Source organism: Python bivittatus, unplaced genomic scaffold (genome assembly GCF_059951505.1).
Source record: "Python bivittatus isolate LINGU-HERP-01145 unplaced genomic scaffold, Pbiv_v1 ctg000020_np1212, whole genome shotgun sequence".
Lineage (NCBI taxonomy): Eukaryota > Metazoa > Chordata > Lepidosauria > Squamata > Pythonidae > Python > Python bivittatus.
The window spans coordinates 119,582,235-119,592,804 of record NW_028277030.1 but is presented as its reverse complement, the minus strand read 5'-3'; the positions used below and the strand labels follow the sequence as shown (position 1 = coordinate 119,592,804).

Below are 10,570 nucleotides of genomic sequence, written 5' to 3'. Positions count from 1 at the left end.
TAGCACTGTGTAATGAATTCAAACCATTGTGTATTTAACTTGAATCATTATGTATTTAACTCAAATTTTGCTACAATAGGCTCTGTTCTTAACTATCGGTTGTCTGTAACCCAGGTGTTCTTTACCCAGGGGCTACCTGTACTTAGGTATATGTTGCAAAATAGGAAGAGACACTTTTGAATATAAAAACAAGTGATCAGTATGTTGAGATGCTTTGATCATAAAGAGATTGAATAAGGATCAAATTACAAAACAAATACTGTACATAAAGGAAAAGTGAATAGGTCAAGAGGAAAGGGAAGATCAGAAAATCTTGGTTGGATGGAGTTGATAAGATCCTGTAAAGGAAGTGAGAAGTTCAAAGGCAATGTGATATGAAACTGATTAATGAATATGGTAGAAGCAAGAATGCTTTGGAGCATGGAGTGGTATAGTGCAGGGTTTCAAATTTTTTCATGCCATAGAACCTGTTATTTAATTTTAAAAATCCTGGATCCCTGATCAAGAAGCAAAGCTTTTGTGGTAGAACATTGGCTGCATTCAACTGAACTTTTATTTGGCTCTTATCCTCTCACAGAACCCCATCACGTTTTTGCAGAATTCCAGAGTGCTGCAGAACACATTTTCAAAAACCCTGGTACATGGGATTGATGTAAACTAGTTTTAGAACTTTTTCCTTACCTTTCCTTCTAATTTTTTGGCTTACTACTTCTTACACTTTTCTGTGATTTGCATAATACTGCTCATATCAAAGGGCAATAGAACAATGGTTACATTATGTATGTATATAATAATAAGCCTACGTGTCATAGATGGAAAAGCAACCTGTCTCTCCCAAAAGAGATTTTTCATTTTTGGTTGCTGAATTCTACAATATTACAAAACATTGCTGCTTAACACTAAAGGTAAGCTGCTTGTTCAGAATGAATGCACAATAGAGCCTCTGCCTTTTAAAATATAAGGAAAATGCACACATCACACACACATATTTCCAAATATATAAAACCAATCCAGTACTCCTACCCCCCCTTGTATTATAACATAATACAAAAATAAGGGCAAAGGAACCATGCTCAAAATAAAAGAAAGGATGACTAAACAATAATACAGGTCTGAGATAGCCATTTTAGCTGAATTATTAGCTGAGTAGACCATGCCTTAAATACACTGTGCTAAAAATTACACCTGATTTAGGGTGGTTTTTTTTTTGCAAGCACTGATATTTTGGAACATGGATATGTACATATTTAAATACCACTCCCAAAGAAACACACCCTACATAGTTTGAATGTTTCAGTGATCAAGAAAGTGCTACCAAGGTTCTTGCTTGCATAAGAACATAAGATAAAATCTGCTAAATTAGGCAAAAGAACTGTTTTCTGCACAGGTTATGAAGACCCTTGTCCTCTTCCACTGTTGCTCACTAGCAGGCTATCTTTATGTCAAAAACATTTGAAGAGCATCATATTAGAGAAGAATGATCTAAAGTCTAATGCTTCTTGTGTTGATCTAAGGCAGCGTTTCTTAAACTTTTTTCTCTCAGGACCCCTTCTCACATTTAAAAATTATGGAGGACCCCAAAAGAGCTTTTCTTTGTATGGGTTATATTTATCAATATTTACCGTTTTAAAAGTTAAAATTGACACATTTGCTGCCACTACCGCTTCTCACAATTGTTGATGGGATTTTAATATTGTATTATTTTTAAACATAGGCTGTGAAGATTTTATTTATTTAAAAGATTTACATAGCCACCCATTTTACACAACATTACTCTGGGTGACTCACAAATGACAGTACAAATAACAACAACAGTAAAAAACAACAACAACCATAAAAACCAACACAGAAACTCATAGTATCCCCAAACACAACACATCCCCTCACATCCACAAAGAACTTTACTGGGCACCAGCTTTGCACTATCCCAATGCTTGTGGGAAAAACCAGGGCTTTTTGGAAGGCCAGGAGGATTGGGCCTCCCAGGATCTCACGGGGGAGGGTGTTCCAAAGGGCAGGGGCTGCTACCAAGAAGGTGCATTGCCCAGGTCCCACTAGTTGGTAACCTTTAAGGGAAGGGACCTAGAGCACAGCCACTCTATCAGACTTAGTGGACTGAGCAGATACCAGCACTTTAAACTAAACCTGGAAATAAACTGGAAGGCAGGGCAGCTCACACAACAGCAGTGAACCATGCAGCACCCACACTGAAATGCCACTGCATTCTAGACCAATTGTAATTCCCAGATCATCTTCAAGGGCAGCCCATGTAAAGTGTGTTGCAGAATCCAAGTGAGAAGTCACCAGGGCATGAGTGACAGTGAGCAAGGCCTCGTGGTCCAGGAATAGGCACAAGTGGTGGACAAGATGAATCTGTGCAAAGCCGCCTTAGCTTCTATGGCTGCCACTTGCTCCTTGAGTAGGAGCTGCGAGTTCATGGGGACCCCCAGACTGCACACCATCTCTTTCCAGGGGAGTGCAACCCCAGCAAGAGTCAAAGATGATGCGTCACTGGAACCAGGAGGACCAAAGACTCAGAGCCACTCTGTCTTGTTAGGGTTATGTTGAAGCCAAGTCTTCCCCATTCAAACCCTTATAGCCTTCAGACCCTGGGCCAGGAGAAAAGAAGAGCTTCCTATTGGTGTAGCTGGATTGCTAAATTACATAGTATTATATTTAAACATACATTTACCTCATACATCATCTTATGCCAATTTATTTTATTGAGATTTTGCTGGTGCCCTTATTCTTGATGTAAGAGTAGCTGAGATGATGGGAAAGTTGAACTATTTGCTGCCCTTTAAGTTTCTCAAAAAGAAACTTACATTTTGAATATTCTAAGCACTTCCATATTCATTTCATATTTTTCCCCCTATGGTAGATATGGTAAGATCACTTACCATGTCCACCAAAAATCCAAATGAAGATTCTGTTTAATCAAATTATGATGAACAAAGATTTCTTTACTCAAAATTAAAACAAGCAAGCCCATTTAATGCAGATTTAAACTTAGACCTAAGACAGCACAACTATCCCATGCAAGTTCTCTAGGAGTCTCTCCTAGATGTTCAGCAATTGCTTCTATATTCAAAGCTAGTCAATTAAAAATCATAATAATTAAACTGATGTTTGCTTGTAGTTTTTTGTATCCAAGACTTTCTTTCCACACATTGCACAGATACCTGTTAATAAAAAGCACAGGAATACTGAAATTAGTTTTAATCAATCTAGTACAACTTAACTTGTTTCTCAATAACCACATAAACTTTAAAGAAAAGAAACTGGGTTTATGGAAAATATCTCACCCTTTTTGTATGCACATCCCTGGCAGTAATGAGAGCCTGGCTGATGAACTGAACTTTTACAAATTCGGCATATTGCAAATTTGTTTTTGCCATAAGGATCAAATCTAAGAAGATAAAAACAAGTGAATTAGCTGTTTATCAAAAGAATTTCTATTTACTTTCATACATTTGCAATAGATGGGGGCAGGGGGAGGTGGACATGAAGCCCCCAAGAAAGCTAACAAAAGACCTAAGAAAGTTTATTTGTTGCAGTTGCATAAAACTATCAAAATGCAAATTGCCATTTTGAACTACCACTGTAGATTTGCACAACATAATCTATATAAACTTCAAGTGTTCATGTTTTCTCTTACACCTTTTCTTTTCTACCTATGGGTAAATCAGCCCAGAGGACATATGCACGATAAATTTCCCAATCCTTTATTACTTGCTCAATGCCTTACAGAATTACCACCATCTAGCCCAATGTTTTTAAAACTTGGCAACTGTAAGATGGACTTCAGGGAATCACACATCTTAAAGTTGCCACTGCTTCTCAAGATGCAGTGATAGTGTTAAAGAGTTACAGGTGCTAAAGGTACAGTGAGTGGAAAAAAGCTTCTATGGCAACCCTAGACTGGAGGAAGTAGGAATATGAGGAAACTTGGAAGAGAAATTCTGAAGAATGTAGGGAATGAAGAATAGGCAAATTAACAATTTTTCCAGCATTTGACTTAATTGATAAATGAATTAAGATTTTAATTACCTTGCCTTTTTTGATGTCAATGCCTTGTTTTCATTTAGTTTTCTCCCACCACTTTCTATAAACAAACAAAATAAAAACAATATAAACAATTTTGAACCACTGCAAATTAAAGTTGAAGCCATTCAAAAGAAAACATAAATGTCTGAAGTATCCAGTAATAAACATGAACATGAACAATTTAACAAGTTCTTCTCCAATAAGTTTATTAAGGGTTTTAGATAGAACAATAAAATACAAGTGAAAAAAAGAAAAACAAAAAACAAAACAGAAAACCTCCCCCCCCAAAAAAGTGACTTCTCACCTTCATCATGACAAGTACAGTGGTACCTCGGGATACGAACTTAATCCGTTCCGTGACTCTGGGCGTATCCCGAGTTGGTCATAACCCAACGCAAATGTCCCCGTAGGGTTCAATGTAAATCCGGTTAATCCGTTCCGCCCTCCGAATTTGGTCGCACCCCGAAGCAAATTTTCCCATAAGGTTCAATGTAATTACCGTTAATCCGTTCTGGCGTCCGCGTGCCAGGGGCGGGAAAATGGCTGGGCGTGGTGCGGCGGGGCGGGAAAACAGCCGGGCGCGGCGGGAAAACGGCCGGGCGCGGCGGGAAAACGGCCGGGTGTGGCGCAGCGCAGTGCGGCGGGAAAACGGCCGGGCACGGCGTGGTGGGAAAACGGCCGGGCGCGGCACGGCGGGAAAATGGCCGAGCGGCGCGGCGGGAAAATGGCCGTGGACCACGTGTCAGGGGTGGGAAAATGGCCACGGACCACGTGTCAGGGCGGAAAAATGGCCATACCCCGAGGCAGAGTTTGCACATCGAGGTAAATTTTTGCGGCCAGAGCTGGTCGTAACCTGAAAAGTTCGTTAGTAGAGGCGTTCGTATCCCGAGGTACCAGTGTATAAACAATTCCATAATCTCTTCACCTCTTCTTATTTAGTCAATATACAACTCTTCATCCCATAACCCATCAATAGGCAAATCAAATAACTAACCTCTTCTCCCATCCAAATCTCAGCAAAAAGTCCAAACATAGCTCTAAAATATTAACATTAGTTAACATATATAAAATTCAACATTCCTCATCTCCACTCTTAGCTAAAATAAAATCCCATTTAAAAGACATAAAATGGCCCCAATATCCCAATATAAACAAATTAAAAGAAAGGTTTAACATAACAAAAAGAGACAATTTTTTCTTTACTAAAGACAAGCTCCAATACACAACATTTTTACCCTAAATAACAACTTATCCCATTCTGATAAACATTCCAAATCTCAACTCTAAACTATAAGCAAATCCACAAAAGACTGAAATTTAGCATAACAGAGCAAAATAGTTTCTCCTTTAAAGAGAACAAGATCAAGCTTCCTTACTTTAAATAAAAAGACAATTAAATGCAAAGCTAATTTGAGTACTGTGAAATTAAGATACATAAAATAATAAAGGAAAGAACTTAAACACCTTATTAAGTATAAATAAATCCAGTGCACAGTTTTTTTTAGTTAAGATATCTGCAAATCCAAAAAGAACCAGCCAGAATAACATATCCCATTTTATCCTTGGCCGAATAAGCTGATTTTATATTCTTTTATGTTCTATACAGAACAATCTTTCTCTGAAATCCATTCAGATGGTAGTTGACCTTTGTTGGAACTTTCTTCAGTACTTTAAACAATTTTTCTTGTGACTCCAACAAAAAGAAATTATTCCAATTGCTCTCTAGGACTGCCACTTTTATTTCCTTCTTAATTTTCAAATTCTCATCCAGTTTTTTCTTTATGTCTGGTGAAAAGTTCTTATTCAGATTCTCATCCATGTTTTCCTTGGGTAAGTTTTGCTGCATATCTTGTTCTATAACATCTTCTAAGAACAAACTGTTCTCAGAAAAACACAACACAGCTGACACAATTGATTCACTATCCTGATGCAGTTGCTCAAAGGTATCGCTAAACATCATTTTAAATTATTTGTCTTATTATGTCTTCAGTCCCAAAAACAATTTCTCTTTCCCACAAATAAGCAATTATTCTTATAATTTCAGAGTCTTTCTCTTATTTCAGAGTCTACTCTTATTCAGAGTAATTTCAGAGTCTTAATATTCAAAGTCCAATTTCCAGTGCTTTCTGAGCCCTTAATCTGTTTAAAAACTTAGCCAAAACCTTGTCTAGCTTTTTGCTGTTTAAGTTCTTAAAATTTATAAAAATAAATCTTCACCCTCTTATATTAAGGATTGAAGGCATTCACTAGCTATTTCCAGCCTTGTCACTTTGTAGGTGTCTAACTTCTTTGAAGCAGTTAACAGGCAATTAGAAGGTAGTTATTAGGGGAAAAGTCCTTTAAAAAAAAGCTCCATTTGCAGCTTGAGCAATTATGGAGAATTCCTATCTCCCTATTTCCCCTTGCACCTGAGATTGCTGTCGTGCAGTCTCTCCATGAGGAAAAGGAACAATCGTAAGCTTGGACAATCTTGCTGTGTCTCTTTTGTCCAGAGAGGAGTGCAGGAGCCGATATGTTAATCGGCTCCTTATTAAAGTCCGTAGACTTCAGCGCTGCTTTACATGGAGCTGTCTTCAGTCCGCCATCTTCCCCAGGAAGAATTTAACAAAAGGTTCTGAGAAGAATGTTAAAATTGTGCCACTTTTCCCAACATCTTAATTATGTCCCTTTCACTTTTTACTACCACCTAACTACTTGTGAGGCCCATCTAATACTATACAGGTAGACTTTTGCACATATGATGAGATTTTGCCTTCTTTCTGCATCCACAAATGTCCACAAATCCTACCTCCTAAGTTTCAAGAATTTATATGGACTGAGGGAATTTGGTTTTGATTCTATTGTGTGGGATATCCCCGGACACAACATATTTTGCATTCACTCTCCTTCCAAAACTTAGTCATCAATTTCCTGTGGTAGATCTTTTGCCACTGGCTTAGTACAGTAGTAGATCCTGTTCTCTCTGGTAATCTGAACAGCTAAAACAGATAGTATACACAGCTAAAGATCAAAACAGAACTGCACTCCTTTGGAAACTACTTCAAAACAGAAAATACTTAACTAAAATTAGGACATCATGTATTTGTGGGAAAAATATTCACCAGGTTTCCCTAACCTAATATGATTAAGAATTTCAGCATCGTAGGACATGTAATATTGCTCTCAATACTTCATAAGTGTTTGTACAAGCAGTCAATAGAAATCTGATGCAGATCTGAATTATGTATAAATATATTGTGGTGGTAAAAGGTACCCCCCCCAATACACATATAAGCTGCATTCACTACCAAACCTCTGAGATGCCCCCCATACATATGAACTACTTAAAGTGCCCTTGTAAGAAAACATTCACAGCAAGCTGAATTGACCCTGAGTGGCAACAGGGAGAAGACTCAGTCAGGAACCTGTTGTCCAGTAAACCAAAGTGTTTCTATTCACTGACCATATCTCAAAGATAGTATGGCTAGCATACTGACCTAGTAGGAAGGGATAAATAATAAAGTCATACTGATGGGTTTATCCAAAATATTCCAACATCATGCTGTAATTTTCACAGTGTCTGCCTTTTTCTTTTTTTGCCTTTGCCTTTTTTCGTCTTGCAATGTAGTGGGCAAAGGTATATAAACCCTGGTTCTTATTTTGCTCAGGGCCACTCAGCAAAGTATCAAAGCTTTGCTGGGGGTCCAGGATATACTGTATTATTGCTCGCATGCATGCAAATAAAATTATGTTTTTAGCAATTTGGTTGCTTAGGTGAGCCAGGTTTGGCCACAACGATATGGTACTCCAGAGGAAATACAACTAGAACTATGGAATACTAAATATCCTACAATGATCCAGCTAAAAATGATGAGCCCTTTAAACTAGGTTCAACCATACAAGTTCAATCATGTTCTTATTATCAAATTGTAAAGGGTTTTAGCATCAGTAGTTGTTTTTAAGGAAAACTAATTTACAAATGTCCCTGTGATGTTCAGATGGTAGAAAGGAAACCTGCTTATATATTATACATGGCAGTTCCAGGTTCTGATTGTCTACTGCTTAATAATGATAATTAGATTATGAAATTCTTTATACTTTTATAAGAAACATTACTTTTCTGAACAAAGATAAAAGAAAACATACCCATGTGATTACTGAGGCAATAATTATAAAGAAAATAAAGAACATACAACTTGACATGAAGATCTGCAGTTTTTTAATTGACTTTTCCTACTCACTTTCCTGATCAAGAAATGAGAAAGTGTACTAATTATCAAAAATAGATAGCAATTCTTGTGATATTTAAGAGTACCTGTTGTGTTTCTTGCACCATCTTTCCAGGTATCAGGCGTAATTACTGTACCAAGTTTTCTTTCACCTATGAAGCAGCATAGAAAAGACAGAATAAAAACTATGATAATATAATAGATTATAACAGCACAGTATGTTCAGCAAATATCATTTCACAGATTCAATTAAGCTGAACAGCAGAAATCCTAATAATATAAATACTAGTAATACAAAGTACTGCATGCCATGTAGACAATTTTTCTATAACTATGACACTCTAGGAAAATTGGACAGCCATTGATGATGCATGGAGTCTGCCCTATGACTCAAGAAGTTGCCCTATGGGATTTAGTGAGGTTTTTCTACTAATACACGTTTTTAAAGCTGCGAGGTGTTGGTCCTTCTAAATACAGTAAGGATTACTTATCAATAACTATGAACAGGTCTATGACACATGTTCACAAGAAATTCTGATTGAAAACAGGACATAAATGTAAAAATAACAAACAGGAATGCAAATGAATTAGGGTTTGCAGATTATGAGGAATATACAGCAAATCGAGTTAGTAGAAATTCCCATGATCACATATGTTGCTGCTTGATGTGTAATCACCACATAAGCTCCATGAGCCTAGGAAAGATTAGAATTGCTGTCGTGGATGAAATTTGTATCATAATAGTCCAATCTTGGCTATTGAGTTTTGACAATATACCAGTTGATAGTTTTGAGAATAAAGTATGCATTTTTACAAAAGAACAAAAGAAGGCAAGTTTGTTTCTGGGTTCATATGCTCTAGGAATTAGAATATTTAGGAATTAGAATATTTAGCTATGTTGTCAGTGTAGCACCTTTTACAGAGAAATCCATGTAAAGCTGTAATCTTATACTCACTGAAATCATTACTACTTTCTAAATTGACACCTGTAGGATTACGCTAATTTTAATCCCAGTATTCTGGATGATAGACTTGTTTCCTGGAAGTCTGCAAGTGGTATGTATACCACTGAATTACATCAAGTTAACAGGAATTATGTATATATAAACAAAGATAGATTAGGATATAGGTTTTTCTATGCAGATCTTAATATTAAAAAAATTGAGAAAAAAGAAAAATCTTATAGTCACTAGAGCATAATTCTCTAGTGACCATAATCTTTGTGTAGCCAAGTAGCTAAGAGAGAGAGTAAGAATTCTTGGAACTGTAATCACTATACATCACTACACAATCCTATGGGTTGAGAAAGGTTGTACTGATAAGCTTGAATCCTGTTTTTGAAATTAGTATCTTTCAGGTTCAGTTCTCTCTTTCCCATCTACATTATGAACTTTGTAATTAACAATCACAAAAGCTGACAAAAAATTATTAGCACAACAAACCTCTCCTACTGTTGTATCTGAACAATACATTCCAGGCATTTTGTTACCAGTGATTTTCAGAATATCAAACAGCCATAATTGCTAGGACCTACTGAAAACTTTACAGTATTCACAATTTTGAGAATCAAAGTATCCAACAAACAGCAACTTCATGGCACCTGTTCCTCTAAGTCACTTTAACTGCTTTGAAAACCTCCCTCATTGCGCATTCATAATAATGCTTCATCTGATTCAATAGCTCCAAACAGAATAATCTTAGGTATGTATACCCACAGAACCAAATTCCATTAAGTGCAGTCAGGATGGCAACATAAGGCAACGGTCCCCAAACTTCTGTTTTAAGTATGACACAAAGAAACAAGTCCTTGGCTTTTACAGCAGGTAGCCCTCTGTTTCTGCTTGTGGTACTGAACTGAGAGCACCAGGCACCGACTCGTTCAGAAATACTACTAGACTTCCTTACCGGGCGGGGGGTGAGGGTGGGGGCGGGGCAGGCAGCCGTTCCTTACAGGAGAATCCCGAGATCTATGACAGAAGCGCCGGGCCACCTGGATTTTACTCATTTCTCAGGAACGAGCTCCAACGAACTGCTCTATTGTTGTTAAAAGACCCTCCCCACCTTACACCGCGTGTTCTCCCACCATCACCCGTTCCTTCAACTCACACTTCTCGCACACCATGGCGAAGGCCTAAAACACCGAACCGAAACCGGCGAAAAACCGTCAGCCAGCTGACAGAGACTCGAAGCTCCTCACCACCACAACATTCCACTTCCGAACCTTCCTGACCCTCCACGTTTCCGCTTCCGGGTTCCTCGCTCGCTCCTGGCGTCTACTGGTTGAGAGCGCCTTAGAGACTGGCGGATTGTTGTAC

The 10,570-nt window shown here is 37.8% G+C and overlaps 1 protein-coding gene across 1 annotated transcript; it reads right to left on the bottom strand.

Annotated features, from left to right (window-relative positions):
- Window positions 1-2,942: 2,942 nt before the first annotated feature.
- CRIPT (CXXC repeat containing interactor of PDZ3 domain) lies at window positions 2,943-10,515 on the bottom strand. Its single transcript, XM_007436501.4, has 5 exons — window positions 10,362-10,515; window positions 8,342-8,407; window positions 4,051-4,105; window positions 3,306-3,409; window positions 2,943-3,182 (listed from the first exon to the last, which is right to left on the bottom strand). The coding sequence occupies exons 1-5, from the start codon at window positions 10,375-10,377 to the stop codon at window positions 3,118-3,120; spliced, it is 306 nt and encodes a 101-aa protein (XP_007436563.1). The 5' UTR covers window positions 10,378-10,515; the 3' UTR covers window positions 2,943-3,117.
- Between the last annotated feature and the right edge of the window lie 55 nt (window positions 10,516-10,570).